Here is a 24233-nt window from a genome sequence, read left to right on the forward strand (position 1 = left end):
AGGACTTATCCATAGGTTGTAATGGGGCTAGGGTCAAGGTAAGGATGCATATGGTCAAGTGAGCATGAAATTTGAATTTTTGACTAACTTAAGCTCTCACCTAACCTACAACCTGTACAATTCAAATGCAAACCTAACTACCCATTCTTCACTTTTTCACACACTCATGCATTCTTTTCAATCCCACTCTCTCGAAATTGTGTTTATCAGTGAAATCAAAAACCAATCTCGAGTAGTAGAAGCTAAGATCAAATCGTGCAGCTACAACAATTTTCACATTATTAACCCTAACGGAGTTGCAAGAGGTCTAGCTCTGGCATAGAAGGACTGCACTGATGTTCGTGTTCTTAGTGCTAATAAGTTTTTCATTGCTACCTCAGTGAATGATCTGAGTAGAAAGGAGGTGTGGGGGTTATTGGGTGTGCATCTAAGTTATTCGGACAGTAGTAGAGTAGCTCAGTTCACAGATATTTCAGTAACAATCCAGCAGTTTTAAAGTAAAGTGGTAGTTATAGGAGATTTTAATACCATTACGTCTCAATCTGAAAAAGAGGCTGGTCGGTTAAAATCAGCCACAACTATCTTAGATTTCAATAATTTTATTGATGATAACGAACTGGTGGATATTGTAATGATTGGCTAGCCTTTCACTTGGTCAAATAGAAGACAAGGGGCTGATTTGGTTAAGGAGAGGTTGGATCGAGTCCTAGTTAAGTTACATTGGAAGACACTCTATGAGACAGCAATGGTTCTGAGGCTTTTAGAATCTGGATCAGACCATATATCCATACTCTTGGATACTAATTCGCAAACATGGAGAACTAACTGGAGATTTAAATTCCAGGAACGATGGAGTGAAGAAGTGGAGATTAGGTGGATTGTGAGTGAGGTTTGGAGTATAGAAGTTGTGGGATCAGCTATGTTTTCTTTGGCTCAGAAACTTAAAGAATACCGATATAGGCTAGTTCATTGGTAGATTCACAATAAAACTAACTCGGAGAAGGAGATTGATGAGCTCCAAGCAGCCCTTGATGAGAGGAGAGCTTTCGGTATTCATGGAGGAGAAGAAATTACTAGATTAGAGAAAAAATTAGAAAGGTCCTATCTTAAAGAGGAGTGGTACTGGAGGAAAAAATCAAAGAGTAAATGGTTGAGAGAATGGGATTAAAATACAAAATTTTTTCATAAAAAATTTCAGTCTAGAGTGAGGAAGAATAGAATTTGGAGACTAGTGGGTAGCAATAATGAGGTAGCTTCTTGTCCAAAAGAAATTGCTAAAGTGGCTGAGGAGTACTTTTGTGATATGTTCTCCTCCACTTGTCATGCTAATCCCAACCAATTCCTAGAGGAGCTAGAGCCTAAGGTTACAGCTAACATGAACCGAAAGATACAAAGACCAGTGTCTATGGAAAAGGTGAAGAGGGCTACATTCAGTGTACATGCTCAAATTTTTCCAATTTTTTTGGGAAATTGTTGGTGGGGATGTGTTTAGAGCAATTCGGAGTTTCTTTCATAGTGGCCACATGCTCAGGAACTTCAATCACACCCAGATTTGTCTCATACCAAAAATCCCAGACGTAAATAACATGACTCAAGTAAGACTTATTAGCTTGTCTTCAGTTATTTACAAGATTATTTCAAAAGTTATGGTGCATAGATTACAAGGAATAATGAATAAGATTATTAATGCGAATCAAAGTGCCTTCCTTAAATGGTGCCTCATTTCTGATAACATTCTTATTGCACATGAATGTATGCACTATTTGAAATGCAAGAAGAGAGGCTCTGAGTTTGAAATGGCTATAAAACTTGATATGAGTAAAGCGTATGATAGAGTTGAATGGCACTTTCTGTGGTATATTATGGAGAAATTGGGTTTCGGTTTAAAGTGGATTAACTAGACCAAGGAATTGGTGACTACTGTTTTTTACTCTATTGTTGTGAAAGGTCAACCGTTTGATTTTTTTAGACCAAATAGGGGTATACGTCAAGGTGATCCCCTATCTCCCTATCTTTTTTTTATTCTGTGCTGAAGGTTTATCCTTTTTGCTACACAAGGCATAGCAAGACTGATTCATTGAAAGAATTTTTAGAATCTTGTGGAAGGAAAAAGGGTAGAGAAGGAAAAATCTTGCTCATAAAAAGTTATATTTCTTGTAATGTAAATTTTTCCATTCAGGCTTAAGCACTTGAATATTTTTTATTGAGGAGCAAAACTAAGATAAACACATTTGTAAGACTTGTCATCAAACTTAATAGGATTGCAAGGTTTGAGATGAGGACAACAAGCACATCTAGACTCAAGAAAGGTAGAGTAATTTAGGTTTTGATGGTGTAACATCTCATAAGGAGTTTTGAAATTTAAACTCTAGTGGAAAGTTTGCTGATTATATATGTTGCTTGAAGAAAAACATCCTCCCAGTGTGTAAAATGGCATGTGTGCAGTTGCTAAAAAAGTGATATTAGTCTCTATAAAGTGTCTGTATTTACACTCAATAACGCCTTGTTGTTGGTGAGTATAAAGGCAAGATAGACGATGATCAATGCCATGAGTTTGAAGAAAATTTTTGAAGGATGAGGAAAGAAAGTCTTTGCATTGTCAGTCTAAATTACCTTTAAAACAACACCAATTTATTTTTCCGTTATTGCCTTGTATTGCACGAAAACTTGAAAAACTTGAAATTTCGCATGAAATAAATATAAACATGTATATCTTGTATAAGCATCTACCATACTAATATAATATTGGTATCTAGATCTTGAGGTAATAGTTGCTATTCCCTAAAACATTTGTATCATATAGCATTAGTAGCTTTACAATGTGTAAAAAAAGTATAAAAATTTAGTAATGAAGTAGTAAAACTAGGAACTTAAATGTTATCAAAGACGTAGAGACTATTTCTAAGTAGCCTTTGAAAATAAATCTCCCAAACATGTGACTTCACAAAACAATGAAAGGGGTGAAATTAAAAAAAAATATTGTTATAAAAACAAAATTTTGAAACACTTTTCAAATTTTTAACAAGATTAGATATGCATAGTATATTCTTAAGCAAGAATTGCATGTCATTTGAATTATTAGTCAAAATTGAATTCCCATAATGAGATATAGGAAGAGCTGAACTATTTGATATGAACAATGGTCCAGATCAATGTAATCAGATGCAAAAATTAGAGTAGAACTGTAGAAGCGTCATTGGTGAGATGATGACTTGCTTTTGAGTCTGGATATCAAGATGAGTTTGAAATTGTAGATGGTGTTGTCAAATAAGAGCTTGCTGGATTAAAAGATGAAGATGATGGAATAGCCACTTAAGAAGATGGTTGATGAAAAGATGATGGTGGCGGGATGGTCTTGTTGATTGGAAAGAGGTATTGGAGAATTAAAGAGAATTAGAGGCAGAGCCATTGAAGTTTTTATCAAACCCGAAAAAGTATTATAAAGCTTACTAATCAAGTCTACTGCATAATTGACTTGGCCTAGCATTCAATTGTCAAGATCTTTTGCCTCCTCTACCAAAATGCCCTCTTTGATAACCTCTTCTACCACCAGCTCCTCTAGTAACAAATCTTGAATTATTAAGATTGGTTTGAGCCATATTTGCTTGAGCAAGATTTAAATAATACTATTTAAATCTTTTAAGCATGTTTTCGAGAGCATCATCATTGCTTCAATTTTTTCAATTGTGTATAATTCAGGTTTAGCTTGAATAGTAGTATTGCAATTTGAGAATTCTTCAGGGAGACCCTCACAGATTTCAGCCACATGGTCTTCAATAGTAATGGTACAACCTATAGCAAGTAAGGAATTAACAAGATGTTGATCTTCTCTATATATTCTATAGCAGTGAGATTGAGTTTTTTGAACCCCTTTAATTCAGACTTTAATTAATTGATGGTTGTCTTAGTGGATGAGATGAAATATTATTGAATTCTTTTCCAAATTTTATAAGCAGTTTTGCACTGAACTAAGCGATTTTTAAATGCAACATCAACAGAGACAATGAGCCATGAGCTGAGATTGTAATCTTGAAGCATTCATTCCGAGTAGATAGGAGAAACTATATTAGCAGCCTTTGCTTCAGATGTGGTAAATTCTTGAGGAGTTTTATTTGGAAGTATATGATCTTGGAGGTTTTGCCCTCTAATGGTGAATAACTCAAGTCACAAAATTCTTGTATGGAGTTTATCTGGAATGGGATCGAGGAGGGTTTTCAAATTAGCAATAATAGTGGATAGAAGAGTTATGGATCAAAAACCTAAAGCTCTAGATACCATGAAAAAATTTGTGATGTGATGAAAAGGAAAAGAAAAAGAGTCTTATATACTGAATATTCAATCATTCAAGGACAAAGTCACTTTGTTATTAATCTCACTCACTGTTTTACAAGAGTGTATCACTCACTTTGTTATTAATCTCACTCACTACAAGAAAAATGCTGAGTACCATCGGATTTATCATCGAATTTAGCGTCGCAGAGTAGCGGCGGATTTACTAGCAGTGAAGGCGTCGAATTTGTCAGGTTAAATAATTACTAGCAGATTTACATTTCCGACGGTAAATTCATCGGTAATAATTGGAGGGAAACAAAAAAAATAGGTGCGTAAGTTAGTATCAGATTTATCCGACGGTAAACCCATTTAGCGAAAACGCTATATTTTGGTGACCCGCAATAATTTACCATCAGATTTCCAATGGTAATTTTTTCCTAAATTCGAAGCGCAAATGCTCTCCTCCTTCATTTTGAATCTGTCTCTCTTTACCTTTTCTTCTCCCAGTCTCTCTCTCTCTAATCCTCTCCCTCCCTGCCTCTCTATCAGTCCCGCTGTCGCCTCCTTAATTCGTCTCTCTCCCCTTTTTTCTTCTACTCTCTCTCTAACCCTCTTCCTCCATGCCACTCTATCAGCCCCGCCGCATGTCGGCCCTACCGTTGTATCTTCTCCGGCAGTCCCTCTCCCTCTCGCCGTCATCCAATTCTGCCAGCCGCTACCAACATTCTCCCATCTACCTATGTGTCTGCATTCTCCGGTAAAAAAATTTTTGTTTTTGTTTTAAATTAGGATTAATTTAGGTTTTAGTTATTAATTAGTATTATGATTTAGTTAGAAAGAATTTTTCTATTTAATGAATTTATGTGGTTAAGATAGGATTAGATTATGTTTAAGACTTTTGTGAGTTCTAATGCTGTAATGATGTGATATTTTTGTTGTTGTGCTGTTGGTTTTGAATTGGAATTGAATTTAGTAAATTGGTGATGCTCAAACTTAAAGGCATATATTTCACATAGTTCAAGTTATTCTGTTCAAATAGGCATATTACTAAATTTGTGAAGTTGATTAAACTTACTTTTATACGGGTCATTTTTTTGTTAAACTAATTTTATCTTTTTAATTAAATAATAATTCTCTATCATTCTAGTAGTTCTTTATTTTATGCCCATAGTCGGTGAAATTAATTATATAATATTTTTAATGTGTTTTATGAGTGAAAAATGACAATAAATTAAAAAAAATAAAAAATGGATCATTTTAAATGACTTACGGATAATTTTTTATTTGCATACTGACAAAATTATACATGTAGTAATATATATTGCTAAATGTTTGTGAAATTAGAATGTTTACTTACCTCTTTTGTTATATTTGATTTAATTGTTAATGTATTTTTTAATTAAGTTTAACGTAGTTTATTTTTATTAAGCATTTTAAATGATGTTGTGAATATGTTTAGCACATTTTTAACTGGTATGTTCTTTGCAGATATGACGACAAGTAGAAGAGGAGTTGCGGATCAACTTAGTGGTTGTGGTAATGGTCGTAATAGAGGGAGGATTTCTGCTAGTACTCGTGAAAATTCTGGATCATTTCCCTCTAAACCGACTATTCTAATGACATCACAAGTTGCAAGTGCAACCGAACAGCCATCATCATAGTGTCTAATTTCAATTAAGTCCCTGCGATAATAAAAATTAATACAATGGTAATTATAGATATTAAATTAAATAAAATAATTTTAGATTATTGTTTTTCTAACATTAGGGCTAAAATTGTGTGGGCCTATAATTTTTTGTTTGTAGATATATATCTTCAATGGTCTTTAAATTAAACTATGATATATAAATAGAAAACATGGCACAAAATCTTGAAGTAAAATACTTGGATCCACATGAAAGAAAAAGTTACAACACTCATTTGACAATATAGAATTTGACTCAATACATTGATGACGAGTCAAAAAGAACAATAAAGAAAAAAAGGTCAGTAAGTATATCTAATATAGAAGTGTTACACAAATTAAAACCACTCACATTATACTATCTTCATAGCTTATCCCATTTTATTCTCATCCCACTAAAATATGCACTTATTCCTTTCCAGAAGAATTTAATTTATCGATCAAATTTTGCATAATTCTACTGGGTCTTCACCGTTGCACTTTGATGTATCGTTGGTGATAGTGTGAACTTGTTGGTCACCTTCTTTACCCCACAACAGCAAATACAGACCAACGATGACAAAACATGCGCCAATGATGCTGAAGATTAATTTCAGAATAATAATAATAATTAATTAGCATTATTGAAGGATAGTTAATTAATTAGTTATTCAAGTTAATTATTATACCTGCCCAAATAAAGTTTCTCACCAAAGACGAAGTATGCTAGAATTGCCACAAGCACGGTACAAAGTGGGGTAGTCATTGTGACAAAGACTGGCCCTTTTTTCTCAGTGCACCATAGCTGAACATATATGACCAATCCAGACACCACAATTCCCTGCCATTTACAATAACACATAAATATTCTCTATTTTATCTTCTAGGAGGCAAGGAATTTGTACTGCCAACATGCATGCTGCATCAATTTTAAAATTTCATATAATTTGTATACCAATTTTATAAATTATAATAAAAGATCATTTGTTTTCATTAAGATAAAAGTGATGACTATCTTTGTGGCATATTTTTTAGCCAATAAAACGTAACATTCATAAAACAATTCAAACATATATGTATGAATATAATAAGAGAAACAGTACGATTAACTATCTATTAAATTATCTATTTTATAGTTATTTCTTACAAAAATTATATATATATATATATATATATATATATATATATTTACTATTTTTTCTTTGCATTTTTTTACATATTTTTATAGAATAAAACATGTAGGTTTTATTTTTTTTTTCAATTTTTATGGATCACTTTTAATATTAAAAGTAAAAGGACGTACATAAAAATAATTTATCCACATCTAACTTATAAATAATATGAAATATTCCTCATCCCATAATAAACTAACTTTTAAAATTAAGGTTTATTCAATTTCAAATTATAATTAGTTAATGATTATTAAAAAGTAATTAGTAAAACCGTTAATTTTATGAAACACTTACTCCATATAACGTGGACCACAAATCGATGTTGAAGCCGATGAACCATGCTGAAGGATCATGTTGTACAATTGCTGTGAAAACAGCTGATTGCACTGCTCCAACAAAGCACATCCACGAAGTTAGCGACAGTTGAGCTGGGTACCTTTTCAAAGTGGATGCCTGAAATAATTCCATAACTTGAATTAGTTAATGGAGAGTGCTAGCTAAATAATGACTATGTTAAATAATATGAATAATTATTAATTAAATAAAAATACATTATACTTTAATTTAATGTTATTAATTAAATTTAAAATTAATTTATTCTTTTAAATTTATTAATTTACATTATTTACACATTATTCAAAAATAGTATTGATTCTATACTTTTCCTTAGTTAATTACATCAGGTTAGAATTATAATAAGCACAAGATTTTTTCTTATCTCTCCACATTTAGAGGGGAAAATATCGATCTCCTATGTTTTGTTCTTTTGTGATTAGATTTTCCGTGTTACTTTAATAAAAATTAGATACCCGCGTGTCGCATTCATAGATATCTCTACGAGACAACCATTTTTTTTTGGTCTACTCTGTCTAATCTCCCAACATACTGGCCTTTCTCATTGCATGCGTACTTATCCTATTGGTTAGTTACGTTCCGCAACCTTCTCCCACAAAGATCAATAGGAAAAATAACAAAGAATGAAAGAAAGGGGAAATAAAATAAGGTAATAAGGTACAGCAGTGACACATAAAATGATGTGTTGGTCACTTGAGACACGCATATAACACATCTTGTTTCCATTTATGGTCTTTTTACTCTTCCAGAAATAGAAAGGGGATATATCTAATTAGTTTATATTTTATTTATTATTCTAGCTCATTTTGCAAATAATATAATGTTGTTTGTATACCAAAAGATATATTTATTTTAGACATAAATTATTATTATTAATTAATTAATTAAATAAAACTATTAACTAAAAATATAAATAGTTTAAAACAGTGCACTTTATTATATTTTCTAAAAATTGTATTTAGAAGTTATTAATCCAAATTAAAATAAAGGACAATACTTCATACACATTCAAAATTTACGTCTAAAATAAAATCATTAATTATATAAGTTAGTTCAACTAGGACTTTAACTTTTTTAGTCACCAATTTTCTTTCAAATTATATTTTTTATCTTGTATTTTATATCCTAAATCTTAAATTCTAAATTCTAAAAAAATTAATTAATATTATTAACCAATTAAAAATTATTTTCTTATCTCATTCTAATTATATATATTATAATACAATAATTTAACAAAAAAAGGAGGTTGGTAGTATGAAACAGTATTTCCAATTTGAAAGAGTATGTGCTGAGTGGAGTGTGGAGCCAAAGAGTGTGTGCACAATAAACAAATGAATAATGGTGTCTGTCATTCATCATTGATGGCAAATAGCTAGGTGCCTTCCAAGTCATATCTTCCTACAACTAATCATTTTCAAATCACACAAAAAACATGAACAGCTCGAATTAAGTGAAATCCGTCATGACAGTTACGTTGCATGGAATAATGGTGAAAACAAACCAACTAACCTGCATAATATACCAGACAGATAATGAAACACAACTTGTAACTGCAAGAAGTGAACCCTTTAACCAGTTCTCTTCGGTGCCACCATTTTTCCCTTGAATATGGATTAGTGGACCCCACAAATTCCTCATCGGTGGTCCTTTGTACAGTGTCATCGTCATTACACCTCCTAAGGATATCAATGTCCCTATAACTTTTGCTATTCCGTGAGGGTCTCCAATATCAAGAGCTTCGTACCTGCGTTTAATTCATTATATGTAAACAGAACAAATTAAAATAAGTCTTGGGTATATGGAAATCTTTTTTAGAAAATTAACCTGAGTGCTACAGCAATAATGAAGGTAAGGGAAGCTACGATGTTGAACATGGAAGCAACTAGGGTTGGAGAAGTGTATTGCAAGCTTGCAAAATACATGTTGATTGGCACACTGATCCTGAGATTATTTTGCATAAATAAACATAAATGTCAATACCCAAGACCATATTTAAATATTACAAAAAAAAACATATTTTTGTTTTAAAAATTACTATATGCAAACGAAAAATTAATTATTATATATTTGTGTATAAAATATATATTACTTAACTTATTTTTAATATATAATTTATATTAATAACTAATTTAATAACTAATTTCTTTTGTGTATATGAATATAATTTTATATTTTTTATTAATAAAGAATTTTTTGTTGGATTTTGTTTGTCCTTACCCAACCAAGGAAAGCACAAAAATTTCCATGAACAAAGCAAATGTGAGCTTTGGTCGTTGTTTTCTGTTTAAACAGGAACAAAGGTGTGTTAGTCAGTTTCATAAGGTATAAAAAACAGAAAGAGAACATAATATAGTATAAAACTTTTACTAATGTATATAAGAAGTGAATCAAATAACATAGTTCTTCCACAAACACGTGCTATTATCTGGTATGATATTAATATTTATTAATTTGATATATATTGAACAAGATCAAATAAAGGATATATTCTAGTCTGTCTTTGAACATATACCAAGATTCAATTCAAATATACAAATACATATGCCTCAAAGAAAAATCTCATAAATTTCTCATGAAATTTTGTTTGAGTCATACAAATTCTAATACCATAAAATAACTTCTCTCAAAAATCAATAATAAAAAATATATAAATAATTATATCTCTAACGGTATTAAATACATGTACACAGCAAATCAAAGTATCAAACTAGTAACTGACATATAGTAACATGTAGAAAATGTATACCTCTCGAGAAAATATGCAAAGGGGAACATGACAAGAGCAGCCACAAAATAGCGATAAGTAACATATAGAAAAGGACTCATCCCATGATTGAAGGAAGCTTCAGTGATGAAATATACCAAGGCACAACCCACCTGGGCCAAGAACATGAGAATGTGTGGCTTGAATTCTTTGCACACACTCAAGAGACATGATTTTTTATGTTCCATGTATAGTTATAGTGATGAATGATATAATACTATGATGATAATATATATGATAGTGTCTCTCTTGCACAAAGTTATTGTGACAATTACTTCTTGCGCAAGAAGCATAGAGCATGCAGCTATATATATACGCACTTGGACAGCATGTGATTCTTAATGCATGTTGATTATAGAATCCTGTTCTTGATTAAATTCCTTTCTAGCTAATTTACACGAGACTACCTAGGGTACGGTAGGGTATAGGGTATGACAAAAATACAAGAAATAATAAATTGCAAGTCATCTTATATATGCATGCTAGCTGAACATGACATATAACCTATGTGTGGTCAACTAAGAAGATAAGTTAAATGTTGATGGATGAGTGAGCACACTAAAATTGAGAATAAGTGCGTGAGAGAGAGAGAGAGAGAGAGAGAGAGAGAGAGAGAGGAAATGCTAGACTGCTAGTTGTTATAAGGAGAGAAAGAGAGAGGGGTAATGCTAGTTGTTATAAGGATCTAGCTCACCTTATTTGGATATGCCTAAAAAGACTTTTAAGTAGAGGTTGTAGTAATAAGGAGTGAATTAAATACTCGTTCAGAGACAGTCTAGGGCGAATAATTTTATTAAAATTTGATTAGTAATTTAATTAAAAAAATAATTTTATATTATTAAATATAATTTTATATTATTAAAAATATTAATAATAATTAATTAATAATTATAAATCATAAAACCTACTAATTTTCTATTAATATTCTTAGACATGTTAATTTTATATATAGTTTGAGGTAGTTAGTTAAATTAAATAAAAATATATAAAATTATAGAAAAAGATAAAAAATTAATTTTTAGTGAATGAAAATTAACTAATTTTAAAATTTAAATTTATAATTTATTATTTAAAATTTAAGATAAGTAAAATAATTTTTAAAATATTAATTGATATTAACTTAAAAAAATATTAATTTTATAATATTATCTTTAGACGAAATTGTAAAAAATATTTAAATGTACTGTTTGACTTAAATATCAATATTGTTTACAATCGAGAGTATTCTAATACTGTTTGACTCATAATTAATGTCGCCTAATGAGACAAAACTTATTTATTGTTTTTAAAGATGACCTTAGCTTACCTAACATAACCAAAACTAAAGGGAGTTTTACATCGTTTAAATATTTAATAAATTAAAAAGAGAAAATACAGGAGAAGAATGTTTTTTTTAAACGATCTAAATAATAAATTAAAAAATAAAATTAATTTTAATTTTAAAAATTAAATTTTAAATTAATTAAATATAATCCTTATTTTTAATAATTAGTAAGTCTAAAATACAGTTCGTTATTTATGTTATTCACATCTCTCATCATTTACCTAATAAAATTGTTAAAAATTATAATTAGATATATTTTCTTTACTTGAAGTCGCTGATGATAGAATCTATTTATTGAGTAATAATTGCATATTGTTATTTTTTATACAATTTTAATTAATTTTGTATTTTCTCTTTCAATTACAATAATAATTGATATATTGTATAGATTTTACTTTTAATTTGAGTATAATTGATTTGATATTCAACTTGTATTTATAATAAATTTTCTTTTAAGTTTTTGTGTTGAAATATGGTAGAAACAAGAGAGAAATCTGAGAAAAGTGTTTCTGTGTATTATTCAGGTTGATGGAAAGTACAATGTACAACGGGTATATATAGGTGTCAGAAGAATCAAAGAAATAAAAGTATAAAATCCTACAATTAATATACAGATATGCCATATAAATATAAACGATACTAACTGATCTAAAATGATTTTAATGATTCTCTAATGATTCTCTAACATCCCCCTTCAAACTCAAGTGGGAGCTAAGGATACCATCTTGAGTTTGGATAACAAAGTCCGGAAACGAGTCGGGTGATGAGCTTTCGTGAAGATATCAGCAGTCTGATCTAGTGTACCAACAGCAATGAGACGAACATCATCAATAAGGATACGTTGCCGAACAAAGTGACAATCAATCTCAATGTGTTTGGTGCGTTCATGAAAGACATCATTATGGGCAATTTGAATAGCACTGCGGTTGTCATAAAAAACATCAGTAGGAGACGACTGAGGAGCACCCAAATCTTCGAGAAGCCAACGAATGGAGATAACCTCAGCAGTGGTGTCAGCGAGGGCACGGTACTCAGCTTCTGTACTTGATCGAGCAGTGAACGTTTGCTTCTAAGCACGCCAAGAAATGAGAGCATCGCCAAGAAACAAACAGTAACCAGTAGTAGAACGACGATCAGTGGGATCACCAGCCCAATCAACATCGGAGTACGTCTGAAGGCACAAAGAGGAATGGGTAGAAAAATAAAGGCCATGAAATAGAGTGCCTTTGATGTAGCGAAGAATGTGAAGAACTGCCGCATAGTGAGTAGTTCGAGGAGATGACAAGAACTGGCTAAGTACATGAACTGGATAGGCGATGTCTGGTCGGGTGATAGTTAAGTAGACGAGTCCTCCAACTAGCTGTTGATAGAGAGTAGGATTATCCAAAACAGTGCCATCCATAGGAGTAAATCGAACATTAGGCTCAAGAGGAGTAGACTCAGTGCGACTATCCGTAATTCCGGCTCGAGCAAAGAGATCTGAAGCATATTTAGACTGAGAGAGATAGATGCCATCATTGGTGGATATGACTTCTAGACCAAGAAAATAGTTGAGAGAACTAAGATCTTTCATCTCAAAAGTACGCTGAAGGGATGCCTTGAAATCAGAGATACCATCAGCATCATCTCCAGTAATGATCATGTCATCAACATACAGAAGCAGAAGAACGACTCCACGTTCACTTTTACGAATAAAGAGAGCATGCTCATGAGGACTGCAAGTGAAACCAAGACTGTATATAGTAGTGCTGAACTTGTCAAACCATTCACGAAGAGTTTGCTTAAGCCCATAGAGTGCCTTGCGAAGGAGACAAACTTTGCCAGAGGGACAAGGATAACCCGGAGGGGGGTTTCATATAGACCTGCTGTTTCAAATCTCCATTAAGAAATGCATTCTTCACATCCATCTGATTGAGAGACCATTTTTTGACCACAGCAATGGCAAGAAGAGCTCGAACAGATGTGAGACAAGCAACAGGAGCAAAAGTCTCTTCATAGTCAATACCATACTCTTGCGTGCAACCCTGAGCAACCAATCGTGCCTTATAACAGTCAATAGAACCATCAGAGCGAGTCTTGATCTTGTATACCCATCTGCTGCCCACAACTTCCTGAGCAGAAGGAGGATCAACCAAATCCCAAGTGTGTGCCTTTTCAAGTGCCTGTATTTCTTCCTACATTGCTTGTTGCCAATGTGGATTTGTGGAGGCTTCTCTGAATGACTTAGGTTCATGTTGATGAAGGATAGTAGAAAAACAATGATAATCAAGAAGATGAGGAGGTGGATTCGTTACCCTAGAAGAACGAGCGGGAGGAGGAGGCATGACAGTATGAGCAAGATCATTGTCCAGTTTGGAATCATTGGGAGATGGAGAAGGCGGAAGAACAGGAGGCTGTGGAGGGTCACTCGAGATAGAATCTGTAGAATTATCACTAGGAAAAAGATCAACATTGGGGTTAGTAAACAAAGATGACTAAGTAGGAGGAATTGACCCAAAGGATGAGAACCGAGAAAACAAGTGATGCTCCCAGAAGACAACATGACGAGATATATGGACACGTTTAGAGAGAGGATCCCAACAACGATAACACTTGTGTTTAGTGCCATAACCAAGTGAACAACACATACGAGCCCGAGGTTCAAGTTTACTATGTTCATGAGGCTGAAGAAGAACAAAACATACACAACCGAAAACTCGAAGAGAACTATAATCTGGGGAGGTATGATAAAGACGCTCAAAAGGAGTAACATTACCAAGAACAGAAGAATGGAGTCTATTGATAACATGGACAGTAGTAAGAACAGCTTCACCCCAAGTACGCTCAGGACACGAAGAAGAAAGGAGCATTGCACGGACGGAGTCAAGAATGTGACGGTATTTGCATTCAGCTCTACCATTTTGTTGAGACGTACCAGGACAAGAAAACTCAGACAAAGTACCCTGTTCTGCAAGAAAGGTTAAGAGTTTGGAATCACGGTATTCCAAAGCATTATCACGTCTGAAAGCCTTAATGACCTTGGAAAACTGAGTTTTAATCATAGTAGCAAAGTTGATATAGATATGAGGTAACTCATGGTGATTAGTCATCAAATAAACCCAAGTAAAACGAGAATAATCATCAATGAAAGTGACAAAGTATCGAGCTCCGCCCATAGAGGCAGTGGAAGCGGGGCCCCAAACATCAGAGTGAATGAGATCAAAAGGAGAACAAGCAAGAGATGAATTATTATGAAAAGATAAAGCAAGTTGTTTGGCAGTTTGGCAAGAAATGCAATCAAAAGATTCATTTGGAACCTGACCTAAAACACCCTGATACACAAGAGGACGCAATTTTCTTAAGGAGGTGTGGGCAAGACGTTGATGCCATAAGTGAAGGGTAGAGGGAGAAGAAGTAGCACAGAGATTTGATACAGGAGGAATATGAAGATTCTCGAGTTCAAACAACCTTCGGACCTTACGTCCAATCCCGATGATTTGTCCCGTCCGAGGATCCTGTACATGACAACCAGAAACAGAAAAAGTGACTTCAAAACCCAGATCAACAAGTTGACCAACAGAAATAAGATTAAAGTTTAATTTGGGAATATAATAAGTATCAGGAAGATTAAGAGTCGACTGGGATATAGAACCCTTGTGTGTTGCGTGCAAGAGGGAACCATTTGCAGTATTGACAGAAGGTCCATTTGTAGTGGTAAACAGAGACGAGAAGAGATTACGTAATGGAGACATGTGATTAAAGCATCCCGAGTCAAAATACCATTTAGAATTACCTGGAGGGGTCGAAAGAGTATCAGGGGTATTACCAGAAAGGGAGAGAAGACGTTGAAGAAGAGACGCAATATCAGATAGAGAGACAGGAGACGAGTTAAGAGGAGCAGTGGTGGTAGATTCAAGAGTAGTATTAACAGTAGAAGCAAGCGCAGGACGTGGTGGGTGAGTAGGACAGGTAGTAATCAAATGTCCCGAGAGCTTGCAATAATGGCAAAACAGTTGTGCACAATTGTAGCTAATATGACCTTTCTAGTGGTATGTGCGACATTCAACAGAGGAACAGCCGGAGAACGGGTGCCCGAAACGGTTACAGTTGCGACAGAAGGTACCTTTTCTGTCTGTGGCAGCAAAAACATCTGACTTTTCCATAATAGTAGTCACAGAGATCAAGGAGAGGAGAGAAAACTGCAATTTTGAAGTAGAAAATGAGGAAATAGATGGCAAAATCGGAAAGAGCTCACCAAAAAATCTTAGGGAGGGTCCCACTGTCTGACACATCAGCAGCCACATCAGATGCCACGTCAGCTGCTTCGTCAGCAGAGCAAGACACGTGGCAACACGCGATAGGAGGAATGAGACGCGTCAGCGCTGACGCGAGCACGGAGCTGGCAGCGGGTCGGTCCGGGTCGGGTCGGACGCAGTCTGGGTAGATTCACGTGGGTGCTGGCGACGACACGTGGCGCTATCTGGGACCATTGATCTTGGGCGTGGATCCAAGGGTTCTGGATGGCGTCTGGGGAGAGAGAACCTGAAGCGGTGACGAACTTCTGGCGACGCGTGAGGGCGCGTCCGGCGGCGGTAGGCAGCGTTAGAAAGCTTGCAACGAGTAAGGTGGCGGTAGTGACGAACCAAGGCGTCAGGAAGAAGTCGAAAACGGAGGACAAAGTACTGCCGGTGAAACAAGATAAAGGAGGTAGAAACCAATTGTTTCTGAAAAAAAATAACCTAAGCTCTTGATACCATGTTAGAAACAAGAGAGAAATCTGAGAAAAGTGTTTCTGTGTATTATTCAGGTTGATGAAAAGTACAATGTACAAGGGGTATATATAGGTGCCAAATGAATCAAAGTAATAAAAGTATAGAATCCTACAATTAATATACAAATATGTCATATAAATATAAACGATACTAACTGATCTAAAATGATTCTAATGATTCTCTAATGATTCTCTAACAAAATACATGACATTGGTTAACAAAATACATGACATTGGTTATTAGTGATCGAATTGAAGAAAATTTTGAGTAGTTGAAAAAGAGTCTAAGATTTATAACGTTTATGCTTATCACATTTTTCAGTTCACAGTGATTTTAAGAGAATTTTCTGCTAAAGATTAATTTTAGGAAGATTGAAACTGAAGGAAAAAACGGATTAAGAGGCAATGGAGATTGAAGTATTCACTCATTATTAGTTTAGTTTTATATTAATTTTAGGATAGTTAGTGAGAAAAACACTCCCTGCTCATAAAATTTTTATTTCAATCATTAGGGTTTAGTCTTCTAAGTTAGAGTTATTGCATGGAAGTTGTTTAATTTTTTGCAAGATTCAAGTTGCAAAACTCATTTCCTTTAAGCTTCTAGTTTAATTTGTTTGCAATTGTTCTTCATTTTTACTTTATTCAATGTTTATGAATTCTTGTGTCAAGTGAAACTTATTTGAAGAATTTCATGAATGTTTACTTTTTCTTTGCCTTGAATTTATGTTTGATTGAGTAATTTTTACTTTCCTTACCATTTTAGTAAATTTAGAATTATATTTTTATATATTGCAATGTTAAATTTTATTTTTCTTATTTCGACTTAAGGTATAAGATTTAGAAAAATCTTGAGTTTAATTGTATTTCATGATTAATGATAATTGGGCCGGGGTAATTGAATTAACATGACTCTAACTAACTTTTCCCGTTATTGATGGTCATCCGATTAGGACTTTGTTAATTATTAGGTTAAGAAACTAACTCTGATAGACTTTTCACATTATTGTTGTTAATTTATTAGGACAACTTCACTCTAATTACATTAATATCTTGCATAACTTTTTTTCATCAAAGGGGTTGGGTCTTACACTGACTTAACTAGTATAACTTCAACTGACTTTTCAGACTATTAATGGTTAATTGGTTGATGGGACATTATTAATCTAGTTAGTAAATTTCAATAGACTTTTTCACACTATTGATGGTTGACTTATTAAAATAATTCATTCTTTCACATTAACACAACTTATATAGACCAGGATAGATAATCTTAGGAATTATCCGAAAACCAAAACTCTTTTATTCCATTGATTTCCATTTCTTTAATCATTTTTGGTTTACTTGTTTTAACGGTGTTATTGTTATTTTAATATCAATTTTTATGGATGAAAATTTAACTACAGTTAATTTACATAAAATTGATAGCTAAGAACCGTTAAATAATTTGAATAATTTGATTAAATTTTTATCTAACAATTTCCTTTTATCAACTTCACGTAAAATTAACTGTATATAAATTTTTACCATTTTCATGACACATACAAAATCCGCAACTTCATAATCAACCTTGGGATGTGTGTAGTTTAAGTATTATTTTGTTATTCAGATTCTATTCTCATAAGAATTAGGGGTAAACGCGGATCAGATCGGATATGACCAAAATTTCGATCTGATCTGCACTAAAATCATCGGATCAGATTGGATCTAATATCCGCAGTTTTTAAGCTTAGATCCGATCCGCACGTTTTTAAGTTTGGATCCGATCCGCACATTTACAAATCGAATCGGATATAAGATATATTCGCAAAACACAAATATTTTTAAAACCTTATTTTTACTAAAAAAACATCAATAAAATTTATTTTTTCTATTATTAAATATATTTACTCTTAAAATAATATTAAACATATTTTTTTTAAATAATAAATTAAAATAATACAATATATATGATAATTATTGGTTGAAATAAAACATAAAAAAGAATATTTACTTATTTATTTCTTTATTTTTGCGGATACGCGAATACGTGAATACCTACACAAAATCCGCAATCTAATCCTATTAGTATGCGAATCGGATCGATCCACCAATCCAATAGTCTTGCGAATCAAATTCATATCCACAATTTTCAGATCAGATTCGGATATAGGGATGAACACCCCTAATAAAAATTAAATATAACCAAGAGAAAGTAGAAATTAAAATGATAATATTTTAACTCTCTAAAATAAAATAAAATAATAATATTTTGACTCTCTAAAATCAAACTTATTTAAAAATAATCTTTTAAACTTTAAACCAAACATAAAAATATATAATATTTCTATCTTAAAATTCTTAAAAATTACTTATAATTTTTCTAACCACGCACACTGCCATTATCAATGAAAATTCATTACAAATTTTGCCAGTCAACAGTCAAAATCTATCTTTAAAATCCGACAATAATAAACTAATTTCTAGCAATTATCATTATCAAATTATATAATCCCATTTAATTTTCACCAAAGTGCGCCTTGCCAAGAGAAGATGTGGTCCATTAATCATCAACAATTCTCTCTCTTTCTCTCTCTATATATATATCCTTTATGTATGTTGTGTCCATTGTCCAATAGCGATTGAAAGATTCAAATAATTAAGTTTACCTAATACCGAATGAGCACGGGATTATTGGATATGAAGACAAGAAAGTTAAGTTGATATGAATATCAAGGGAGGTCCACTACTGTCTCTTGCATGCATTCTGGCTACCAATTTGAAATTAAAGTGGTTTCCATTAACCAAGAATAAAGCGTTTTCTTACTATATTAGGTAAGCATTATTAAATTTAAAAAGGACAAATAATAATGCCAAGATCATGACTGTTATATATATGTGTATAATATGATGAATTGGATCATAGAGGAAAGAAGACACTACTAAAACAGTTTTAGGTGTACACGGTATGTATCTGTTAGGCACTTCTGCAAATCTTCAAATACGCACCTACGTACACTTCTCCAAAGCAGATCCATCACACCAACATGCATGCATCAGAGCCTCCCACATACAAAACATCTTTCAACAATCATACACATTTTTCAGTATATATAATACATGGGCTAAATAAGTTTTTAATATGTGACTTTTAGTTTTTTTATTTTAAAAAAGAAATAAAATTTTTTGAGTAATACTACAGTAAAAAATGAAATTGAATAAATAATAAAGATTGTTTGTTTTAAACATCGTATAAAATACACACTCTACTTAAAATTTTAGTTACAATCTTTGTTTTTCGATTAATTTACCCTCTTTACTAAAAAAATTCTCAAACTTTAAGCCTTTCAATCAACAATTAACTATCACATTTCTCAATTATGCTAAAAAGTTAAAAAAAATTAGCCACCCTACTCAACAATGAATATCTCCAACCGGCGACCACATTGAAAAAATGCTAATATGACAAGAGATACAATATTAGCATTTCATGGAACTATTGAAATAAAAATTTTTGAGGTTTTTGGGAATAATAAAAGATTCTTTTTATAGAAATCAAAACAAAATGTCACTTATTTTATAGGGAATAAGCCATAGCTTCTTTAAGTTTTTATTTTCTTTTTACTTTAACATTGTCACAGACCTCCCAATAGTTATTCTCTCTCTCTCTCAAAATATCCAATAACTTTTTAAGGATAATTACTATATGACTCGGTCATTCTTTTTCAACTTTTTCCTTCTCTATTTTTTAAAAGAAAAAATTTAAAAAACCAGTACTTTTATTAAAATTTGGCCAACACTTAACCATAAAAAAAATGAGTAATCTTATATCATTAGATGTCATCTCACACCATTAAAAATATTGATAATGACTAATTGATAATTACACATCACAAATTCTACTAACTCCCTAACATTTCTCATTTCAAAAATATAGATTAATCATCAACCCTTTAAGCTAAAATGGCACTATTTTTATGATTTCTCAATTTTTAATTTGGTGGTAAGTATTCAATCGTAAGACTTATTTTAGAGTCAAAAGTCAAATTAATTAAAATGGAAGCTAAGCATCCTATAGTCAGTAACTGCCATTGACAGTGTTGAATACTTATTTGAGGTTAAATATCAGTTTACCTTTAATATTGAACCATTTTCCTTTCATTGGCTATATATAAGACTAATTAATCTTTGATCGACGATATAATAATGTTTTAAAAAGAAAAAACAACCATATCTCATCTCACCTTACTCTTTCTATACCATTTTTAGCTAATCATTTCATATATTCAAATAAAAACCGCATCTCACTTGCGAATGCTGTTGAATTCAAAATTTTTTTTTTTCATCTTTACGGTTAAATCAACAACTAACACCGTGTTGTTAGTTCTTTTTCTTCATCACTATTTCAATTTAAGTCATCAATATATGTTTAAACTTCATTTTTTTTCTTTTATAACCAAAGCACATTAAAAAAAATAACATCCCAATCAGATAAAAGTAAAAAATAAATAATTATCCAAAAAACTCGAAGCACATAAAAAAAGATTAATGAAATCATAAAATACACTCATACACATCAAAAAGTCACGGACAAAATCAGGGGGGAAAAAGGAAAAAGGGACGAGCCAGGGAAAAGATGATTGTGGGAGTGTTACAACATATTCAAAAATGATTAACCAAAGAAACAGAATAATGGAACAGAATAGGAAATTATGGTTTTTTTGTTGTGAAGGAATCAGAGACTGGTAAGTGAGAGCAAGGAGAATAAGTGAGAGAGAAGAGAGAGTTCAGATCAGAGAAGAGTGATATAAACAGTGAAGGATTTTATTGCATTGACTGAGACTTACAACAGTACAAAACTTATATAGCATACACTAGAAGTTTCTTAAGATGCCAGATCAGCAGACTTAACTAACCTCCTAACAAACTTAACAGATAGATAAACTTGATTAACTGATTGGCCCTTTTTGTTCACTTTCAATATCTTCTTTCACTCTATCATGTCCCCTCAAACTCAAGGGAGCTGAATCTTCAGAGTTCTGCACCTTGAGTTTGCCTCTGAGATCAAGGAACGCTGCTGATGGAAGAGCCTTGGTGAGAGTGTCAGCAATCTGAGCTGAGCCTGGTATATGACTTACCTGAACCTCATTTCTTGTCACATAATCCCTTACGAAGTGCAAGTCAATCTCAAAATGTTTCGTTTTTGAGTGGAGAATGGGATTTGCTGCCAGCAAGACTGCACTCTGATTGTCGCAATAAGCCATGGGGCTTCAGGAACATTCCACTTTGGCTCACTTAACAATCCTTTTATCTAGATTAGTTCAGCAACTAAGTCTGCTAATGCCCTGTACTCAGCCTCTGTGCTGGATCTGGCTACTGCCCCTTGTTTCTTAGACTGTCACGATATTAAATTCCTGCCCAAATAGACACAGAAGCCTCCAACTGATTTGCGATCATTGGGATCCCCTGCCCAGTTGGAATCACAATATGCTTTTAGTGTCAGCAAGGAAGTGGGTGAAGCTTTGTCAATCTTCAAGCCATAGGTTGTAGTGCCACCAACATATCGAGGATTCGTTTGACCAGCTTCCAATGTGTCTCTAGTGGATGCTGCATAAATTGTGCTACTTTGTTCACACTGTATGCTAGTTCAGGTCTGGTAATGGTGAGATATTGCAGACTCCCCACCACTGAGCGATACATATGAGGGTTTGCAAACTCAGCTCCCCCTGTGGCCTGAATTTTCAAGGTGGAGGGCAAAGGTGTATGGCATGGTTTGCACCCTAACATTCCTGCTTTGAGCAGCAGGTCTTGAACATATTTACTCTGTGTCAGGAGCAGTCCGCCATCACTGGTTTTAGTAACCTGAATTCCCAAGAAATAATGCAAAGGACCCATGTCCTTTAGAGCAAAGGCAGAGTTCAGCCGTTGAATAACATCAGATATTTCGCTTTCTGAGCTACCAGTGATGAGTATATCATCAACATAAATGAGAACATAAGCAAGAGAGGATGAAGTGTGCCGAACAAAGACCGAAACATCAAACTTGGTGGCAATGAACCCTAGACCTCGAAGAGCAGTAGAGAGCTTGAAATACCAGGCTCTTGGGGCTTGCTTCAACCCATAGAGAGCCTTGGTAAGCTTGCAAACCAATGAACCATCACCAACAGTGAATTCCTGTGGCTGTCTCATATAGACATCTTCATGCAATTCACCATGGAGAAAGGCATTATTCATGTCTAATTGGCGTATAGGCCACGAATTTGCCAGTGCAATGGTCAGTATGACTCGGATGGATGTTGGCTTGACAACAGGGCTATATGTCTCTGTAAAATCAAACCCAGGTCTTTGGGAGAAACCCTGAGCAACAAGTCTGGCCTTGTGCTTTTGAAGACTTCCATCAGCATTGTACTTGAGGTGAAAGACCCACTTGCTCCCAATAGCTTCCCTGCCGGCTGGGAGAGGAACCAGGGACCAGGTATTATTCCTTAGAAGAGCTGCAAATTCAGACTCCATGGCACTCTTCTACTTTGGGTCATCTAATGCTTGCTTGACAGACCTTGGCTCCATACTTGCAACAAAAACATGAGGCTTAACAATACCCGCCTTGCTTCTAGTCACCATTGGATGAGTGTTAACAACATAAACAGAAGGTGGAATTGTTTCTAAATCAGCTATTAGAATTGGAATCCGGACATCTGATGGGGCCCTGTGGGAAAGGGTTGGGGACGAGGAGGGGGAAGGCAATATAGGAGATGGATTATGTGTTGGGGTTGAAGATGGGATGGTAGGTGAGACTGTTGTTATGGGCAAGGCAGAAGCTGAGGTTAGTTGTGAGGAGAGTTGCTTGGCTTGGTGAGGGATAATAGAAATATATGGTAGTGGCTGTGAAATAGCAGGTGATGATTCGAGACTGGGTGGGCAATAGAAACCGAAGGAAGGATCTTTGAAGAGGAATGTGGCTTCATCAAACACAACATATCTTGTAATGACCACTTTTCCAGAATTTGTGAGACATTTGTAACCCTTATGAGAGGTGCCATAACCAAGAAATACACTTGGTGAGGATATAAAGTCAAGCTTATTTGTAGGGCCTCAGGTGAGGAAAACACAAGCAACCAAAGACCTTGAGGTTTTCATAGGATGGCTTCTTGTTGAACTGTTTTTTAGTTGGGGATACTCCATTCAGCACTGGAGTTGGCAAGATATTGATCAGTTGGACTGCTGTAGTGAAGGCTTCACCCCAGAACTTGAGTGGCATAGACGCTGCTGCGAGCATGGTTAGCCCCATTTCCACAACGTGCCTATGCTTCCTCTCAGCTGTGCCATTTTGCTGGTGGACATGTGGACATGAAAACCTGTGAATAACACCCTGCTCCTGCAATAATTTGGACAAACTCACATACTCTACAGCATTATCACTCTAAAAAACCTTAAGTTTGGCATTAAGCTGAAGCTCAGCCATGTGTTGGAAATGCACAAAAACTGTTTTTAATTGAGCTCTACTTTTGATCAGATATAGCCAAGTAAATCTAGAATATAAATCAATAAAGTTTATAAAGTAATTGTTTCCATTGCAATCAGACATTGGAGTTGGACCCCAAATGTCAGAGTACACAAGCTCTAAAGGAGCATTATACACTGTTTGAGACTCAGGAAAGGGTAAAGAGTGAGATTTGCCAATGCAACAAGAGGTACAAAGTGGCTTATTTGTAGGAAAAGAAAAATTACAATGCTGTAAAACTTTTGAGACTATATTATGTGAGGCATGTCCAAGACGAGAATGCCACAACATGTATGGATCTAAAGTTGACTGTGAATGTGACTCCATTGAACTGAGCAGTGTAGCAGGTGCTTGAACAGGATGAAAATTCAACAGCTTATACATGCCTTTTTTAAGAGTTCCATTCAAAAGCAAATCTTTAGAATCTTGGAATTTGACACATCAGCCATGAGAATGA

At 33.7% G+C, this 24233-nt stretch overlaps 1 protein-coding gene across 2 annotated transcripts; it reads right to left on the reverse strand.

Moving 5' to 3' along the window:
- Positions 1-6094: 6094 nt before the first annotated feature.
- Positions 6095-10922, reverse strand: LOC107619459 (WAT1-related protein At5g07050). 2 transcript variants are annotated; one of them, XM_016321758.3, is made up of 7 exons: positions 10208-10922; positions 9679-9741; positions 9286-9402; positions 8971-9205; positions 7402-7560; positions 6625-6776; positions 6095-6479 (listed from the first exon to the last, which is right to left on the reverse strand). In XM_016321758.3, the coding sequence occupies exons 1-7, from the start codon at positions 10411-10413 to the stop codon at positions 6473-6475; spliced, it is 939 nt and encodes a 312-aa protein (XP_016177244.1). In that variant the 5' UTR covers positions 10414-10922; the 3' UTR covers positions 6095-6472. The 2 variants fall into 2 exon arrangements, with proteins under 2 accessions (XP_016177244.1, XP_016177243.1); XM_016321757.3 differs by having other exon boundaries at positions 6095-6535; positions 10208-10919.
- Positions 10923-24233: the final 13311 nt, after the last annotated feature.

Source organism: Arachis ipaensis, chromosome B9, assembly GCF_059453495.1.
Source record: "Arachis ipaensis isolate K30076 ecotype BB chromosome B9, ASM5945349v1, whole genome shotgun sequence".
Taxonomy (NCBI): Eukaryota; Viridiplantae; Streptophyta; class Magnoliopsida; order Fabales; family Fabaceae; genus Arachis; species Arachis ipaensis.